The 19,695-nt window shown below is 45.3% G+C and overlaps 1 protein-coding gene and 1 long non-coding RNA gene across 3 annotated transcripts in view; one reads left to right on the top strand and one right to left on the bottom strand.

Annotated features, from left to right (window-relative positions):
* LOC141108411 (uncharacterized) overlaps positions 1 to 10,363 on the bottom strand; it is a 73,158-nt gene extending 62,795 nt beyond the window's left edge. For both annotated transcript variants that reach the window (XR_012236058.1, XR_012236059.1), the window contains exons 1-2: positions 10,131 to 10,363; positions 3,692 to 3,835 (exon numbers count right to left, since the gene is read on the bottom strand). This is a non-coding gene — a long non-coding RNA (uncharacterized lncRNA). The remainder of the gene's footprint in view (positions 1 to 3,691; positions 3,836 to 10,130) is intronic.
* Positions 3,655 to 19,695, top strand: part of LOC141108409 (myosin-4-like) — a 32,243-nt gene continuing 16,202 nt past the window's right edge. The window contains exons 1-6 of the mRNA XM_073600001.1: positions 3,655 to 3,758; positions 8,814 to 9,026; positions 9,106 to 9,249; positions 14,230 to 14,386; positions 16,264 to 16,291; positions 17,716 to 17,830. Coding sequence (XP_073456102.1) covers positions 8,826 to 9,026; positions 9,106 to 9,249; positions 14,230 to 14,386; positions 16,264 to 16,291; positions 17,716 to 17,830 — 645 coding nt within the window. The 5' untranslated portion in view covers positions 3,655 to 3,758; positions 8,814 to 8,825. The remainder of the gene's footprint in view (positions 3,759 to 8,813; positions 9,027 to 9,105; positions 9,250 to 14,229; positions 14,387 to 16,263; positions 16,292 to 17,715; positions 17,831 to 19,695) is intronic.

The following is a 19,695-nucleotide window of genomic DNA, read 5'->3' as shown; positions in this document are numbered from 1 at the left end:
TATACCCTACCGCCCTTGATAACACCGGTAGCGTATCTAGCAGATCCTTACGAGGCGTCCCTGCCTCAATGTGGATCTTCAGCTGCTCCAGCCAGTGTTCCAGATTTCTGGCTACCACAGTTGAGGCCATGGCAGGCTTCAAATTTGCTAAAGAAGAATCCCATGCCTTCCTTAATAGGGAGTCTGCCTTTTTGTCCATGGTATCTTTAAGGATACCCATGTCCTCAAAGGCCAGGTCAGTATTCCTAGATACCTGGGAAAAGGCTGCGTCTAGTCTTGGCTTTTTATTCCAAATATGCGAGCTATCCTCATCAAACGGAAACCTTCGCTTGAGGGATTTAGAAAAGAAGGGGGCTCTCTCTGGATCCTTCCACTCCCTTTTAATGGTCTCTGATAGGAATTTATGTACAGGAAAAACCCTGTGTTTTTCCTCCCCGAGGCCTTGGAACATCTTATCGTGTAGGGATAGCTGAGCCTTATCCTCTGTGATGTTAAGGGTAGTATGAATTGTTCTTAGTAAATCATCTACCTCCTCAAGGGATAACTTGTACCTAGAAGAAGGAGAAGAAGCTTCATTTACTTCTTCTGCTTCCTCCTCCGAATTTAGTAAAATGTTACTTTCCTCCTCCTCTGAGTCGCTGCCCCCTCTGGATGCTGAAACAGAGGATTGAGAATGTGGCACCACACTGCTATGCGCCGTTGGACGCCTATCTAGGTAGGACCTGAAGGACTCAAAGGTGTCTGCCAGTTCCTTCCTGAAAGAGCTTAGCAATTCGCTTTGTTGAGCTGCAGGACTAGCAGGAGCTGTCTCCTCCTTAACTATGTCCGTAATGCAAGATTTGCATAATACTTTGGGCCAGGAATCCCTCAGTAACCCCTTACAAGAGGGACACTTCCTTTTAACAATAGGGGAGACATGCTTGGTCTTCTCCTTAGCCTTCTGCAATATCCCAAGGGAAAAAAGACAATAGCTGAACCATATTTCACAAACAACAGTTTACATGCTGTATAAGGAACACAGAAAAAAACACCACCAAGGAAGTTAACCCTTTAACACCTATGATCTGTTCCACAGCCGGTGAATCACCCCACAGATCCACCTTAAAACATAATTAATCACTTATCCCTCCTTTAGTACTCAGGACCAAGTGATCTGCAGGCTCCCCACTTTTTTTTTTTAGGGAAGGGATAATAACTAAACATTATAAATGCCCATAGAGTAAAAGACAGAGACCAGTATCCCTGCTTACCTGAGCCTGGCTGATTGTTGTGGCTCCTGCTCCTGCCACCGCCGTCTGATCGTCCTCCATTATTGACAGGACACACAGCGGCGTTTGTGCTCTTTTATTTGATTTTCCCGGGCCGCTCACCGCTGTGAGGGCCGGAAATGAAATCAGCCATGGAGACCGCCCCCCCCTCCTGCGTTCCAGCGGCCGGAACCGGAAGCCGCGTCGCGCCGCTCGAGGCCCCGCCCCCGGTCGGAAATGACACGCTTGCCATCCGAACCCGGAAGGCGTGCGGCCCGTGGAATAGACGCCGCTCTACTCCACAGCCCTGCCACCGGTCTGTAGGAGCGGGACCCTCGCAGCCTGGCTCTCGCCGAGCATGAAGAGGAGGAGGCACCGGAGAATCCCCCACACGTCAGGGAGGATGCTGGGCTGTCTTTGGAAAAGAAGAAAAACGATCCGGTATGCCCTAACCTTCACCACCTGGAGAAAGCGCAGCACACCCCTGGTTCCCTGCAGCGCTTCCACCATGGCGGAGGAAACACTACAACTGAGGCCATGGTGGAAGTGTCCGGTCTTTAAAGAAACTGACTGCAGTGTTTCCTGGGAAAGTGGGTGGAGCTGCGCTCTCTCCAGGTGCTGTCCTGAAAGACGAAGGGAGAAAAGAAGGAGCAAAAAAAATAAATAAAAAATATTCACCTTAGATTCACTATAACATTGACATCCTTCATTTATAAAGAGTGTTAAATCTCAAGTGCTAATTTGGCAAAGTGAATTCTGATTGGTTAAAGAATGAATGCTGTTTATTGGATAAGGCTGTTAATTTGAACTACCAAAATCATATATAATGTGTCTTATCCAACTTTCTTAGACCCCTTTCACACTGGGGCGCTTTGCAGGCGCTACAGTGCTAAAAATAGCTCCTTCAAAGCGAAACCTGAAAGAGCCGCGCCTGTCTCTCCGAGGGCCTTCACACTGGAGCGGTGCGATGGCAGGATGCTAAAAAAACTCCTGCTAGCAGCATCTTTGGAGCGGTGAAGGAACGGTGTGTATACAATGCTCCTCCACCGCTCCTGCCCATGAAATCAATGGGTAGCGCGGCTATACTGCCGGCAAAGCGCTGCTGCAGCAGCGCTTTGCGGGTGGTTTTAACCCTTTCTCGGCTGGTTGTAACCCTTTTTTCGGCCGCTAGCGGGGGGTAAAAGTGCCCCACTAGCGGTCGAATAGCACCGCGAAATTGACGGTAAAGCGCCGCTAAAAATAGTGGCGCTTTACCGCCAACGCACCCACCGTCCCAGTGTGAAAGGGGCCTTAGGATGCCCCTAGACCCACGCCCTGTTCCTGGGACTCATTACTTCCCAATGTCTCTGATGTTTTGATGCTAAGCACAAGTACATCATTAACATTTTACAGCCATTTACACTGAAACATTTGCACCAGTCTCTGCCCATAAGTGGAGCTTATAATTGAACCGTACCACCAGGGCACATGCCTACAATCTCTAGTAGTCAAATATTAATTATCTAAAGCAGGGGTCTTCAAACTACAGCCCTACAGTTGTTCATGAACTACAATTCCCATCATGCCTAGTCATGTCTGTGAATGTCAGAGTTTTACAATGCCTCATGGGATGTGTAGTTCCGGAACAGCTGGAGGGCCGTAGTTTGAAGATCTTTGATCTAAAGCTTGCCATACATTATACAATTTTCTTATTCAATTTCCTTTAGATTTACCTTCAACTATGTAGTGCAAGGGCCTGCCTGTTTGCATACAAATTAAAAGTGTTCAGGTTTGACCTCCTATTATATGGTTTTGGTAAATCTAAAGGAAAACTGTACAAGAAAATCACCTCCTATTATATGGTTTTGGTAAATCTAAAGGGAAACTGTACAAGAAAATCACCTCCTATTATATGGCTTTGGTAAATCTAAAGGAAAATTGTACAAGAAAATTGTATAATGTATGGCCAGCCTTATGCCGTGTACAGACGATCGGAATTTCCAACAACCAAACCATGGATTTATTTCCGACAGGTGTTGGCTGACACTTGTCTTGCATACACACGGTCGCACAAATGTTGTCAGAAATTTCCGAACGTCAAGAACACGCTGACGTACAAAACATACGACAAGACAAGAAAAAAGGAAGTTCAATAGCCATTGGGGCTCTTCTGCTTGATTCCGAGCATGCGTGGAATTTTGTGCGTCGGAATTGTGTACACACAATCGGAATTTACAACAACAGATTTTGTTGCCAGAAAATTTGAGAACCAGCTCTCAAATTTTGTTGGTCGGAAATTCCGACAAAAAATGTCTGATGGAGCCTACACACGGTCAGAATTTCCGACAACAAGCTCACATCGAACATTTGTTGTCGGAAATTCAGATCGTGTGTACGTGGCATAAGTCTGTTTTGAAATGATTACATTTAGTTCTGAATATGTATATAGAAGCTCTAGTACTCACCACCTCTTGTGTTCTCTTCTTTCAGCTTCTTTGTGGAATTTCTCTGGCTGAAGACCACCAAAAACAGGTTTGGCAGTTAATGCGTTGTTAACCCTCCTTCATTTGGCTGCAGTGATCATTCTTCCGTCACGGGAAAAAACGATCCTGTAGATAAAACATCTGGATTATTTAACTGTGACCAGTCAAATTGGCAATTTTACACTGGATATGACTTCATGATCTTGACATAGGAGAAGATAGCAATCGAAAACACACATTTACAGATGTTATTTAACCGCGACATAAAAGTGGAACTCCAGCTAAAACCCTTTTTTTGGGGGTGGATCGGGGATTGAACAAAGTGATGACATTTGGAAGCTTTCTCTGTTGCTGTGTCCTATTGGGGAGATTTCCCCTCACTTCCTGTCCTAGAGGCAACAAATACGGTCATAGTAAGTGAGCAGAAATCTGGGAGCAATAGAGACCCAACAGAGGTTCTAACTCTTTGCAATCTATTGAAAACAAAAAAAAAGTTTTGACTAGAGTAGAGTTTTAAAGGAAACAAGTCATGAGACAAAGTTTTAGTGGGAGTTCCAGTTTTAAAGTCACTTTGCTTGTTTTCTATGCCTGTTTGAAAAGTTCTACATCAGCTCAGTAAACATTGGGAAGAGGATTGAGGTGTTATGCACTGCTCCATATGTAACCAATCTGACTTCTCCTTCATCAGTCTAGACCAGGGGGTCTCCAAACTTTCTAAACAAGGGGCCATTTTACTGTCCTTCAGACTTAGGGGGGCCAGACTGTGGCCAGTGGGAGTGGAAAATACCCCAGTATCAGTAGGACTAAACAATGCCCCATCAATAATGGAAGGATTAACACCCCATCATTGGTTTCAGTGGAGAAATAGTGCCCCATCATTGGTGTCAGTGGGAGGAATAGTGCCCCATCATTGGTGTCAGTGGGAGGAATAGTGCCCCATCATTGGTGTCAGTGGAGTGGGAGGAATAGTGCCCCATCATTGGTGTCAGTGGGAGGAATAGTGCCCCATCATTGGTGTCAGTGGGTAGAGTAGTGGCCCATCATTGGTGTCTGTGGGTGGAAATAGGTTATTTGTGGGAAGAACTGTGCCCCATTGTTGGTGTCAGTGGCAAGAATTATGCCCCCATTGTTGGTGTCAGCAGGAGGAATAGTGCACCAAGGGCCAGATAAAGGCAAGCGAAGGGCCACATTTGGCCCCTGGGCTGCAGTTTGGAGACCTCTGGTCTATAGGCATGACATGGGAGGCATGATAATGTTGGAAAGTTCTTGTTCAATGAGTGTATTCTGACAGTAGAGGAGTCTGGCTGTCAGAATACAATAGCACAGCACGGAGGATTCCTCCATCCACCTCCAATGTGTGGATAGGGGACTCCATTTGTTTTTTTGATCAGCCTACTGGCTGATCAAAAAATAGTGATTCATCCACGGCCAGCTTAACTCCTTTTGATGTAAATTGTTGCTCATAAATTTGCCAGGAACCCCCCTTTCCCACTGTTATTGTTGTACCTCCTGTACATTACTGCTGACTTTAGTTAGTCATATACACAGTTGCGTTATCTCTTGTTCAGCTTGTCATTGTATGGCAGACAATTTTCCACCCTGCTTAGTTGATTTTTAAAGCGGTGTTAAACTCAAAAACAAAAATGTAATATATTGCAGCTTACCAATCATTAGATGTGGTGATTGCATTAGTTTTCTTATTTTAGGCTTTTTTTCTCTCTGTTTTCACCTGATGATCTTGCCAGTAACACACCTCCAGTATTATGCCCCGTACACACGGTCGGATTTTCCGACGGAAAATGTGTGATAGGACCTTGTTGTCGGAAATTCCGACCGTGTGTGGGCTCCATCACACATTTTCCATCGGATTTTCCGACACACAAAGTTTGAGAGCAGGATATAAAATTTTCCGACAACAAAATCCGTTGTCGGAAATTCCAATCGTGTGTACACAAATCCGACGCACAAAGTGCCACGCATGCTCAGAATAAATTAAGAGATGAAAGCTATTGGCCACTGCCCCGTTTATAGTCCCGACGTACGTGTTTTACGTCACCGCGTTTAGAACGATCGGATTTTCCGACAACTTTGTGTGACCGTGTGTATGCAAGACAAGTTTGAGCCAACATCCGTCGGAAAAAATCCATGGATTTTGTTGTCGGAATGTCCGAACAAAGTCCGACCGTGTGTACGGGGCATTAGAGTGCCCCCCCTCTGGATGAAGGAGGACCTTTGGACGGCAGCATTGTTAGTCTGGGGGGAGTAGAGTGTTAGATGGACTAGCAGATTTAGATACACTAAAAAATTGAAGCCAAACTCAAGCTCACACTGCAGTTAAATAAACAGTTACAGCAAACAGTTTTGTATTCTTTTGGGATAAAGCTGCTCATTGTAAGTGACCCTGTTAATGGTAAATAGTTTGTCTTACCCTGTAACTGATACATTTGCAGGGCAGCTGGTTCTGTTGATAAACAACAAACTTGTTGGCTGGATCACCAGGGGAAAATAAAGGCAATAAAGACTTAGTAAGCTGCAGTATAATAGATGTTTTTCTTTGGGGTTAATACCACTTTAAGTCTCGGTTTACACTGGTGCAAAGGGGGAACCTGCGAGATTCATGTGTGGGTTCCCGCATCGCATCTGACTCTGCTGCCAGTGTCAATAGAGAGTTAATGACATCCCCAAATCGGTTCGCAGAACACAGTGCGAACAGTGGAATTGGATCGCATGGGTCTGAACACCCATGCAATCCGATTCCAGTGTGGACCAAAAAAAAGGGTCCTGCACCATTTTGGTGCGAATGTGATGCGATTTCCGCCATACAAACTGTGCGGTGTGAATCACATGCAATGTCTGGCATCACATTATTATTATTATTATTATTATTATTATTATTATACAGTATTTATATAGCGCCAACAGTTTACGTAGCGCTTTACAACTTGAGGGTAGACAGTACAAATACAATACAATTTGATACAGTAGGAATCAGAGGGCCCTGCTCCTTAGAGCTTACAATCTAAGAGGGAAGGTCAAGAGATACAAGAGGTAATAACTGTGGGTGATGTGCTGATTGAGAAGATAAATGTACAGTTGTTAGGTGGGGGCCAGATAGGCTTCTCTGAAGAGATGAGTTTTCAGGGACCGTCTGAAAGTGGATAAAGTAGGAGAAAATCGGACGGATTGGGGTAGAGCATTCCAGAGGATGGGAGAGGCTCTGGAGAAGTCCTGAAGGCGAGCATGGGATGAGGTGACAAGGGAGTTTGAGAGCAGGAGATCTTGGGAGGAGCGAAGAGAACGATTAGGTTGGTATTTTGTGACTAGGTTAGAGATGTAGCTGGGGGCCAGGTTGTGGATGGCTTTGTAGGTTATAGTTAGTATCTTGAATTTAATTCGGTGACTGAGTGGCAGCCAATGGAGGGATTGGCAGAGGGGTGTAGCAGACGCTGAGCGGTTTGTGTGGTGGATGAGCCTGGCCGCAGCGTTCATGATGGACTGAAGTGGGGATAGCCTATTTAGAGGTAAACCAATGAGGAGGGAGTTGCAGTAGTCAAGGCGGGAGATGACCAGGGAGTGGATTAGAAGCTTTGTGGTGTCATTGGTTAGGAAGGGGCGTATCTTGGAGATGTTGCGAAGACAGAGGCGGCAAGCTTTGGATAGTGATAGAATGTGGGGTCGAAAGGTCATTATAGTGTGAACCCAGCCTAAGTCAACATTTGTTGAGTTGGGTGATGCTTGACAGGAACCCTAGCCTCAATGTTTGGCCAATTCAAAATAAATCAGCCAAAATGTGAGCCACCTATGGCCAGCTTTACATATATCACGATTATATCTTCAGGCCAATTTATGAAGTAAGTTGCTGGCCATAATTTTCTGAAACAAGGGCAGCCAAATTGTAAAATCTGTCTGAAGTCTTACTAGCATAACACTTATAGATTTTAAGTTAGAGCTGTCACTAAATGTTACAAACTAAACTAATACTGGTGTTCAAAAGTGGGTTGAAAAACTTGCTTTCATCTAACTTGCCTCCTTTAGGCCTAGGAATCCATAAATACAGGAATCAGAGACCTTGAGGTGGCTCCAGTGTTGGTGCTCTGGTATGCCCTTCCCGTTCTATTCTCCAATAAGGTTAACATCTTTCAGGTGCCTAGATGCTGGATTGAATAACTCTAAGGCCTGGTTCACACTGATGCGACAATCATTCCGACTTTGGAGCATTTGTCGCATCAGAAGTCAGACCCCAGTTGGACCCCATTCTGTGCGATGGAACCGTTCTAATCGGTGCGACTTGAGTCGCCCAGACATACAAATAAGTTCCTGCGTTACTTTTGGTCTGACTTTGGGACAATTTGCATTGGCTTCTGTTACAGAAGTCGCATGCAAGTCGTGCCAAAGTCGCTCTGGGGTGCGACTTCAAAGTCGCACGATAGTCGCCCGACTTTGAAGTTGGATACAGTGTAAATTCTGGCTAAAGTGAGATCCAAATCAAGGCTGCTACTTGCTGTATTTGAGGCTCCCCAGAAAATTACTTCCTAACAAGTAAAGGGATCCGCAGACATTATCAGGTGCCTGATTTTGGGCACTGAAATCAACTAATAGGGACGCTCTGACAGGTTTAAGTTACTTGAACCTTTATAATACACTTGCCTCATTAATATCCAGGCATATGAAGCTGATGAGGGAACAGTGCTTTATCATCAATGGTGGTTCAAGACATTAGGAGGACCAATCAGGCTGCGTAACAAAGTATAAGAACATTCCGTTCGATGCCTACTTCTTAAAGTTGGTGGGCCCAGATCAGTCAATTGCTGGGATCAGTTGTAAAATGTTGTAAATGCATTTTTTTGCAGCTTTTCTCCTCTCTTCTTTTGTTATTGGACAAATGCTTTCTTCCACATCAGCAAGGCCTATGCTCTATAGAACCCTTCATTATATGCATTGAATTTGGGTTTTGCAACACAACATTTTTTATCGCATAGATGAATTTCTCCTGTAACAGGCAATTTGTGACACAAGAATTAAAAAAAAACAAAACATTTTGTCCTTTATATCATTATACATGAAGTAAAGACAATAAATTCTGCCTGTCTATTCTCTCCAATAGTGACTTGCAACCATGGGTGACTCTGAAATGGCGGTGTTTGGGCCAGCCGCCCCCTTCCTGAGGAAATCAGAAAAGGAAAGACTGGAGGCTCAAAACAAGCCCTTTGATGCTAAAAACTCTGTCTTTGTCCATGATGACAAGGAGCTTTACGTGAAGGGCTTAGTCACTGCACGTGAGGGTGGCAAAGTCACTGTGAAAACTGACGATGGAAAGGTATGCAGTACAAATAAATAAGCAGCTTGCTTGCTGTACATATGTTAAATTCACTGAATACAATGTCTTTCTCTTCCAGACTGTAACAGTCAAAGAGGACCTGATCAACCCTCAGAACCCTCCCAAGTTCGATAAGATTGAAGACATGGCCATGTTGACCCACTTGAATGAGGCCTCTGTGCTGTTTAACCTCAAAGAACGTTATGCAGCCTGGATGATCTACGTAAGCCCATTTTGTTCCAACTAAGTTCATACACCCCAGGGGGTAGTTGTATCTGGACAGCATAGCCTTCATGCTCACTCACTGCTAACGCAGGTGGTCAGGCACTATAGCTAGCTTTTGTGTTCTTCACCTATGGCAACCCCCTTTTCCATAAGTCAAGAAGGTCTACAAGTACTCACCTAAATCAGGTTTAGTCTCCACCCAGAGAATGGCTACATCAGTCACTTTGCCGGTGGACAGACAGACAGGGAGAATGTATCACAGCCAAAACCAGGATGCTGGAATGAGACCAGCAGCTATCAAGGAGCAGGAGCTCTACACACTCCTGACAATACCTTACTGCTGCAAACATTATTTATTAAATGACTTTCAGTAAGCAAAATGTAATTCCAGAAGCCATAAAATATTTGCTGAGTTTGCATAGTTGCCAACATTGTAAAAAAATTTTTTAGGGACACTTTTTTGGCTGTAGGCGGAGTCTTGTTATAATTGGGGGTGGGGCATGCGTTTGTGGGCGTGGCACATGGGAAAAGTAAAAATTTGGTGCATGAAGAGGCAAAAAATGGGTGTGGTTTATGCGAATAGTAGGCGTGTCTTAAATGAGCGTGGCTCAAATGGGGTGTGGTTAGAGTCTGAGATGAATGAGGGATGGAGAAGGAAAGGGGGAGGGGAGGGATGGAGGGACAGCAGCCCCAGATCCTACACAACAATGGAAATATGTGTATTCTAGAAAGTTTAACAATCAGCAGATAAAGATACTCCAAACACCTGGTGTTAGCACTTCAATCATCCCGGCACCATGGTTGTTATGGTGTCAGGATGATTGAAGTGCATTATTTCTATTATTACATTGTAATATAAAATGAAATCATTCAACTCACCATAATGCCGAATCAGTGGGATCCATGAGCGTGTCACCTGCCACGTCGCCTGCCACTAGCAGAGTCCTTCCTTGCATCAGGTGTCCCAGCAGAGTCCGTCCTTGCATCAGGTGTCCCAGCAGAGTCCGTCCTTGCATCAGGTGCCCCCAGCAGAGCCCCCCCTTACATCAGATGTCTCCAGCTGTGCCCCCCTTACATCAGATGTCCCCAGCGGAGCCCCCCCTACATCAGGTGTCCCCAGCGGAGCCCCCCCTCACATCAGGTGTCCCCAACGGAGCCCCCCTCACATCAGGTGTCCCCAGCGGAGCCCCCCCTCACAACAGATGTCCCCAGCGGAGCCCCCCTCACAACAGATGTCCCCAGCGGAGCCCCCCTCACATCAGGAGTCCCCAGCGGAGCCCCCCTCACATCAGGAGTCCCCAGCGGAGCCCCCCTTACATCAGGAGTCCCCAGTGGAGCCCGCCCTCACATCAGGAATCCCCAGCAGAGCCCCCCCTCACATCAGGAGTCCCCAGCGGAGCCCCCCTTACATTAGGAGTCCTCAGCGGAGCCCCCCTCACATCAGGAGTCCCCAGCGGACCCCCCTTACATCAGGAGTCCCCAGCGGAGCCCCCTCACATGAGGAGTCCCCAGCGGACCCCCCTCACACCAGGAGTCCCCAGGGAGCCCCCCTCACACCAGGAGTCCCCAGCGGACCCCCCTTTACATCAGGAGTCCCCAGCGGACCCCCCCTCCCATCAGGAGTCCCCAGCGGACCCCCCTCTCACATCAGGAGTCCCCAGTGGAGCCCCCTTACATCAGGAGTCCCCAGCGGACCCCCCCTCACATCAGGAGTCCCCAGCGGAGCCCACTCTCACATCAGGAGTCCCCAGCGGAGCCCCCCCTCACATCAGGAGTCCCCAGCGGAACCCCCTCACATCAGGAGTCCCCAGCGGACCCCCCCTTACATCAGGAGTCTCCAGCGGAGCCCCCCTTACATCAGGAGTCCCCAGCGGAGCCCCCCCTCACACCAGGAGTTCCCAGCGGACCCCCCTCACACCAGGAGTCCCCAGCAGAGCCCCCCTCACATCAGGAGTCCCCAGCGGAGCCCCCCCTCACACCAGGAGTCCCCAGCGGAGCCCCCCCCTCACATTAGGAGTCCCCAGCGGACCCCCCTTACATCAGGAGTCCCCAGCGGAGCCCCCCTCACATCAGGAGTCCCCAGCAGAGCCCCCCTCACATCAGGAGTCCGCAGCGGAGCCCCCCCTCACATCAGGAGTCCCCAGCGGAGCCCCCCTCACATCAGGAGTCCCCAGCGGAGCCCCCTTCACACCAGGAGTCCCCAGCGGACCCCCCTTACATCAGGAGTCCCCAGCGGAGCCCCCCTTACATCAGGAGTCCCCAGCGGACCCCCCCTCACATCAGGAGTCATCAGCGGACCCCCCTTACACCAGGAGTCCCCAACGGAGCCCCCCCTCACACCAGGAGTCCCCAGCGGAGCCCCCCCTCCTATCAAGAGTCCCCAGCGGAGCCCCCTTCACATCAGGAGTCCCCAGCGGACCCCCCTTTAAATCAGGAGTCCCCAGCGGACCCCCCTTTACATCAGGAGTCCCCAGCGGACCCCCCCTCACATCAGGAGTCCTGAGCGGAGTCCCCCTCACATCAGGAGTCCCCAGTGGAGCCCCCCTCACATCAGGAGTCCCCAGCGGAGCCCCCCCTTACATCAGGAGACCCCAGCGGACCCCCCTCACATCAGGAGTCCCCAGCGGAGCCCCCCTCACATCAGGAGTCCCCAGCAGACCTCCCCTCACATCAGGAGTCCCCAGCGGACCCCCCCTTACATCAGGAGTCCCCAGCGGACCCCCCCATTACATCAGGAGTCCCTGGCAGAGCCTGGTCTAACAGAATCCAGCTCCATCTCTCTCTGTACCTCATCCAAAAGACACCCGGGATCTCTCTGTGCACCTGACACACAGGGTGGAGGGGCGGCAGCGACGGCGGCGGCAGATGATTACATCCTTGTGTTCAGTGGAGAGCAGGGAGGGGCCGCCAATCCCTGCAGCCAATAGGCACACTGAAGAGAGAAGCCGATTGGCTGCCCCTCTTCTCTGCACTGAACACAAGGGGAAATAACACTCGTGGTGGTGGTGGTGGCGGCCATGTTTGTGTAGCCGCTGCCGTTTTTTAGCAAAAACATTCCCGATTTTCTCGGGACAAACTCAAAACCCCAGGAAAATTATCGGGACAAGCCTAAATCGGGACGAGGTTCCCAAATTTGGGCTTGTCCCAGGAAAATCAGGACTGTTGGCAACAATGAGTTTGGATAGTGGAATGAACTTCAGTCTGTCTTTACACTTAGTTGCCAAATGCCAGATTGAAGCTGAATTCAAACTTGCAGTGGGAGTACCTGCTCTGTAATTTGAGAAGGCCAAATTTGGGTGGACTTACTGTAAGCAGACCATAGATGGAGCGATTTTTTTTTTCTTGCCAACGTAGTCAGTGTTGATGGGGGAATTGCTCCCTTGGAGCTGTTGTGTTCTCTCGGCAGGAGGAACCATCCCGGTCAGGAGAACACGCAGTGATTATTGCAATAAAACTCTGACAGGCTGGTTGTACCCAAGTTGATCAATCATTCAACTTAGGTACAATCAGCCTGCCCATACATGGTTCAAACCTTGGCCGGTCCCTGCTGAACCAGCCGAAATTTGAACCATCTATGGCTGGCTTTACGGAAGGGGAAGAGAGCTTGAGGTCAGCACAACATTTGTAATGATATTCACTAATATTCTGGAAAGGGGCAGGGCAGAGGCACAGTCTGCAGAAAGGCAGCCTCCCAAAAGGGGTTACATAGTTATATAGTTAAGGTTAAAAAAAAAAAATTAAAAAAAAAAGACATCTATTCATCAAGTTCAAACAGAAGTAAAAAATCAAACAAAACACTTTGAATCCTATCCTCAGAAACTTAAACCTGTAGGTAGTCCAGAGAAAAGAAGTAAACCCTTATAAAATGTGTCCTATTTACGATAATGGAAAGAATTCCTTACTGATATCCAGAGAAGAAAATATATGGATGTATGGATCAACATACTACTATCTTATTTCTTATAAATATTAGTAGCCAATTATATTAATGTGCATTTAAAAACACCTTTTTTTTTTAAAGCAATCAACTGACTTGGCTAGAACCAGCTCCTGTGGAGAACTATTTAACATTTCTACAGCTCTTCATATGTGAAGGTTAAACATCTTTAAATACAGGCATGAAGACTGCACATTGGGGGTTATTTACGAAAGGCAAATCCACTTTGCACTGCAAGTGCACTTGGAAGTGCAATCGCTCTAAATCTAAGGGGTAGATCTGAAATGAGTGGAAGCTCTGCAGATTTTATCATCCAATCATGTGCAAGCTAAAATGCTGTTTTTTATTTTCCTTGATGTCCCCCTCGGATCTACAGCGACTTTACTTCCAAGTGCACTTCTAGTGCACTTGCAGTGCCAAGTGGATTTTCCTTTAGTAAATAACCCCCATTGTCTTGATTTTCACCCTTCTTATGATACAAAACAAAGCAGAGGTGGCTAAATCATAAGAAAAGGTGCAACTACAATTTTTTTGCCTATAAAAATGTTCCTATGCATGCATTTTAATTATAATTGTCAAGAAATACCCTTTATTTACCCAGATGAAAAAATTGTTTCCCAGGTAAAAGGAATTGGAAAATCAGTTTTCACCATTAATACCTATACCTATAAATAGCCACTCCCAGGTATTAAGGTGTTGGACCAGGGGTGGAAAGGCTAGCTTAAAAAGACATTACTACCTTCCCATGCAGAACAAAGTGTCAGTGTCTCTGCAAAGGGCTCCGCCACCCTGGTTCCTCAGTATTCACCTTACTAACGATCCCTTGCTGTTTTGGAAATGCTGGATATGGTGGATGGTTGCATGGGGGGAAAGAGCAGTGGGGGAGTACTGCAAAGATAAGTATAAGGGGGTTAGGGGTCCCTTTACAGAGGCACAATCACTTGGTCCTGCATGGGCAAAGTGGCAGTGGCTCTTTAACATGCAGCTAGTCAAGTATTATATTCTAAATGTTAACTGACTGTACCTAAATTGGTATTCCAGACCTACTCTGGCCTGTTTTGCGTCACTGTGAACCCTTACAAGTGGTTGCCAGTGTACAACCCCGAAGTTGTTGCCGGCTACAGAGGGAAAAAGCGTCAGGAGGCCCCACCACACATCTTCTCCATCTCTGATAATGCCTATCAGTTCATGTTAACTGGTAAGTTAGAACTCCTATAATTCCTGCGATAGTGGTGCACCAAACTAAAACCAACTCATTTTAATAGAGATGTGTAATTAACAGGATATTTTAAAGAAAAATTAGAAGCAGTAAGCCAAAATGACCAATTATTTCCCATGAAAAAAAGATTGGTCTCCAAGGATTACTCCGCATATTGTTGGTGATCTCTTAAAGTGAATGTTTCCTTTTCCCAGGAATAGTTAAATAAATGGTTCACTTAGCACCCTCCTCTCCAGGAGCATGTACTCACCTTTCCTTGTTCCCCTGCCTCTCCATTCAGCTGCCAAACATGCTCAAGGTCCATGGATTCACAATGGCAGTGAGCCAGTTGTGTGGCACCAGCACTGTTTTATGAGAGATTAGGAGTAAGAGTACATGTTCAGTCATACCTTGGCAGTACCAGGTATTTCACTTTGATCCTAGCTGCTGAATAGAGTGGTGAGAAGGAGAAGTGAGTTAATGCTGTTGAGAAGGGGTAGTTAAGTGAGCCTTTTACTTTGATTTGGATGGGCAAAAGAAAGGTCCCCTTATTAACCAGTCAACATGGATCTACCTCATAATCTGTCCAGACCAAGCCATAGATGTACTTTGGCCCTTCTCAGCTGATTATAGAATAATGTACATGTGTGCTATTAAGACGTAAACCCATTATTTTTGTAAATAAACTACTTGGCCTCTGAATTTATCTAGCTCAGCTACATAGAAAATGTTCATGTCCAAGGGTGTTTTTCGTTGTGCTGTCATTGCTTTCTATCTTTTTTGACTAATTTCAATGCATGCTGTACATGATAGAACAATTAATTTAAAGAAGAACTGTCAACTAGTTAATTTATTTATTTAATTTATGCTGTGCTTTACATATATATATTGTACATTCACATCAATCCTTGCCCTCAATGAGCTTACAATCTATGGTTCCTATCTCACATACATACATACACGCACACATATTAGTACATACTAATTTAGACAGGATCCGATTAACCTATTAGCATGTCTTTGGAGTTCAAGGAAACGTCATGAGACAAAGTTGTAAGCTTTCATTTTTTTTTTGTTCCAATAGTTTTTATTACTTTTTCAAAACAGCATACAGAACATTATGCCCAGGTATTCATCAGAAAATTGTTGAAACAGCGATGCAATATACATAGTACTTGGTAGTAAGCTTTCATTTTTAAAAATGTATTAGTTGTTTAGCTGTCAGAGTATTCCTGTGATTTCACTATTGCTTACATCACTGAACAGGTGTGCACATAAGGTCAAGGAAATATTTGAAACTGCCCAGATAGCAAGGATAACGTGCCACAAATTTGTGGCAGTGCTGAATTGTAAGTCTGTTAACTTGCTGCATATTTTCACCAGCAAGTTGTACTCTTGCAGAACCCTCGAAGCACACGTTTTAAATGACACTTTTCCAATTTGTAGCAAATTTGCGTGGCAAGTCTCTAGCAAGAGCAAAGTTGCAGTGCTGAGTCTACAGCAAGAGCTCTGCAGGTCTACAGCATGAAAATTCAGCCACAGTGACCCCTGTGGTGGGATGACTATTGCACAACATAACTGAACCAGAACTTTCAACAGACTTGCAGAATGTTTGCAAAGAAAGTTAAACTGGAGTCATGCAGTGCGGACTTGCTGCAATTGTGCAACAAACTTGTGAAGCCTGGCAAGTCTAGCAATAGCTTAACAAGTCATTTTCGAACATTGCAGCACAATTGCTTGCTATCTGGGTGTAGAATAGGCTAGCAAAGGCACCTAAGGTATTTGTCTCAAGACAAGGGCACAGACTATCCAATAAATGAAATTCAACTAAATGTGAAAAGCAAAATCCACTGATTGTCCTTTCTCTATGATTGCAGATCGTGAAAACCAGTCTATCCTAATTACGTAAGTATTATAGCTTTTTATAACTCACAGGGCACATTGCATTTTTAAGCATTTTATAGATAAACTTCATGTTTTCATAAATGTGAGCTCACATCATACTGTAGCTCTCACATTAAGGTAGACAAGTAGAGGAGCAATTTTCACAAAAACAAGTTATTTCAGTAATTGACCTTTGTACAGGCCACCTTGACATTTGAGCCAAACAGATAACTTTGTAAATATGGGGATGACAAATGCAGTCCTTGAAGGGCCTTAACAGCATATGTATAAGGTTCTACTAGACTAGGGGTCTCCAAACTATAGCTCGCTACAAGATTTTATCTAGCCCACAACCAGTCAATGACATATACTTAATGTGGGCCCACTGTGCACTCACATAAGTCTCACTTAAGGTCAGCAAAGTTTCCCCCCAGTCTTCAGTGCAGGTTCCCTCTGCTGTGCTATCATCCTCCCGGTTGTTGGCTGCTAGAACCGCCGGTGTCCTAGCAGCCAATCAGGTGCTTGCCCCAGCATTCACAGTGGAATGAACTTCTTCCATTCAAACCCTGATGTAAGGAGGATCAGATGGGGACTCTGATGTTAGGGGGAACTCTGAAGGGGATCCTGATGTAAGGGAGGGGGGGTTCTGATGTAAGGGGATCTGATGAGGTCTCTGATAAAAAGGTATAAACTGAAGTTATTTTTGTTTGATCTTTAATAGTGACTCAAATTTATTTGGGATTTCTTTGCTTTGATTTACTAAAGTTCTTTCTATATTGTTCTGAATCATGCCATACTGATTACCAAAAAGTTCCAAATAAAACGTTTAAGTTAATTTAAATATTTATTTCATTCCTTTATAAAACCAATTTTTTTGGCCTGCAAATATTTTTAAAATATGTGAAGCAGCCCTCATACTGAAAAGTTTTGAGACCCCTGTACTAGACAAATCCTTATAGTAGCCTTTAGCTTGGGTGCTCAATTTCTGAACCTGTTAGGCCAGCCATAGACATTCAGCGGGAACCGGCCGAGATTTGAACCATTAACGGGAAGGGCTAAATGTACCAAATTGACCGATCGATCAACTTGGGTACAACTAGCCTGCTGGATTCGCTTGCAATTTTTGGCAAGCAGCTGCTATAGCTGCCAGTGATAATCACTGTCTTCTCCTGGCAGGGACGGCTTCCCCTGCTGGGAGAAGACAATTGCTCAGCAGGAGTAATTCCCCTGTAAGCACTGTCTGCTTTGATCAGGGAATTGTGCAAATTTCTTTCCTGCAACCTGTGCTTGCAGGAAAGAAATTTATACCGTCTATAGACTGCCTTAGACTGCTCATCACAGTAGATGTTTGAAGATCAGACCACAGACAGCTAAGAATGTTAAGCATCCTGATGTGGAGTTTATAGCCTGCTTTGTGTGTTTGATTTGATGTTTTTCACCCCTAGTGGAGAATCCGGTGCTGGGAAGACTGTGAACACCAAGCGTGTCATCCAATACTTTGCAACAATTGCAGCTATTGGAGACCCACAAAAGAAAAAGGAGTCAGCAAACAAACTGCAGGTAAAGCCAATAAAAACTCAACTACTTATACTGTAACAGAAACATGGGCAACATGCAGAGCTGTATTTAGACACAATGTCACCCAAGGCATACCTAAACAATGATAACTTTTCATATACTCTCTAGGGAAGAAGTTTGGGTTCACCAGTACCATGGGTTCATAGTGAAAAACAAATAAGATTAGACGTCCAAGTTAATGTATGTGCAGATTTGCCCAGGAGAATTTTTTAAACCATAATTCATTGCATTGCCTTCAAACTATGGCCAGCGGGCTTAGAAAACAATAAGGAGACTTTTGGATAAGAGGTGGGCACAGAGCAGTGTGCAAACAGCACATAGTGTCTATGTATTGGAAGTTGTTGTTGCAGGGAAAGAATATGGAAAGCTGACAAACTGCATAGGGAGAGATTAGGGTCAGTTAGGAAACTGTGCTTTAATTCAAATTGCAGCTCTTTGGGTAATCAACCCTCTTGCTGCATTCATTTGTTCTTATAAATTGCTGCCTTTTTTGTCTTTCATTTTGTGGTTGACTTTTACCTGTTGTACTGTCCATAGCAAACATTTTTGCTGCATGCCTATTGGTACAGGGGTGGTATTTTGGGTATTTTATTTTGTGTTAATAAGGCCTTTTTAAGTTTGGGGTGCTCAAAATAAAGCATTCACTTTTTACTGACCATATATGCTTGGAGCTGCCTTTTGTTTGCAGCACGCCTTTGCATCACTTATAATAAAAAAAAACTAAGTGCAAGAAAGGTTGACACCTAAACTACCTCACATTATATCACTCAAATTCACTGCACCCACCTATCCCTCTGGATAAAAGTTAGCTATAAACCAGTCAGGCCTACTATCCCTAATTAACACTATCCTGCCACTGGCCAATTTTATACTTATGTATCCTTTGCAGTCTCTTAATTCTTGTAGTAAAACCCCCACCTGTAAACCTAATCATGCTATTGAAAATTGTCCTGCTTCTGGCTAATTGCACACTACTTTATCATCTGCTATCTTTTCATTCCTAAAGAGCTTGATTTGATTTGGCTAGCAGCAGGACATTTTTGCTTATTTAGGAACAGAGACAAACCCAGCTAACTACTGGCCAATTTATAGTCAAGCTCCTCCACCCCAAACTCGCTCATCCATGTCTTTATGGAGCTTGCTTTGTGCACTGGTCCAAATCATTTGGTGGAGGGGTGATTATGGTGTGGGGTTGCTTTTCAGGGGTTGGGCTAGGCCCCTTAGTTCCAGTAAAGGGAACTCTTATGCCCCGTATACATGATCGGACTTTCCAACAACAAAACTGTGGAATTTTGTTCAAAGGTTGTTGGCTCCAACTTGCATACACACGGTCACACAAATGTTGGGCAACAATTGCGAACGTAGTGACGTACAAGACATACGGCAAGCCGATAAAAAGGAAGTTCAATAGTCATGCGCCACCCTTTGGACTCCTTCTGCTAATGTTGTGTTTGGTGAGCATTGATTCCAAGCATGCGTGTTTGTACTTTGGACTTTTGTCCAATGGACTTGTGTACACACGATCAGAAAGTCCGACAACCCATATTTGTTGGCGGAAAATTTGAGAACATGCTAGCCAACATTTGTTGGCGGAAAGTCCGATGGAGCACACACATGGTCGAACTTTCCGGCAACAAGCTCACATCCAACATTTGTTGTCAAAAAATCCGATCGTGCGTGCGGGGCATTAAGGTGTCAGCATACCAAGACATTTTGGACAATTTCATGCTCCCAACTTTGTAACAGTTCGGGGAGGGCCCCTTCCTGTTCCAACATGACTGTGCAAAAGTGTGCAACAGTGCACAAAGCAAGGTCCATAAAGACATGGATGAGCGAGTTTGAGGTGA

The sequence above is a fragment of the Aquarana catesbeiana genome, linkage group LG09 (genome assembly GCF_042186555.1).
Source record: "Aquarana catesbeiana isolate 2022-GZ linkage group LG09, ASM4218655v1, whole genome shotgun sequence".
NCBI lineage: Eukaryota > Metazoa > Chordata > Amphibia > Anura > Ranidae > Aquarana > Aquarana catesbeiana.
Note: the sequence above shows the minus strand (reverse complement) of the source record. Positions and strands in the feature narration are given on the sequence as shown.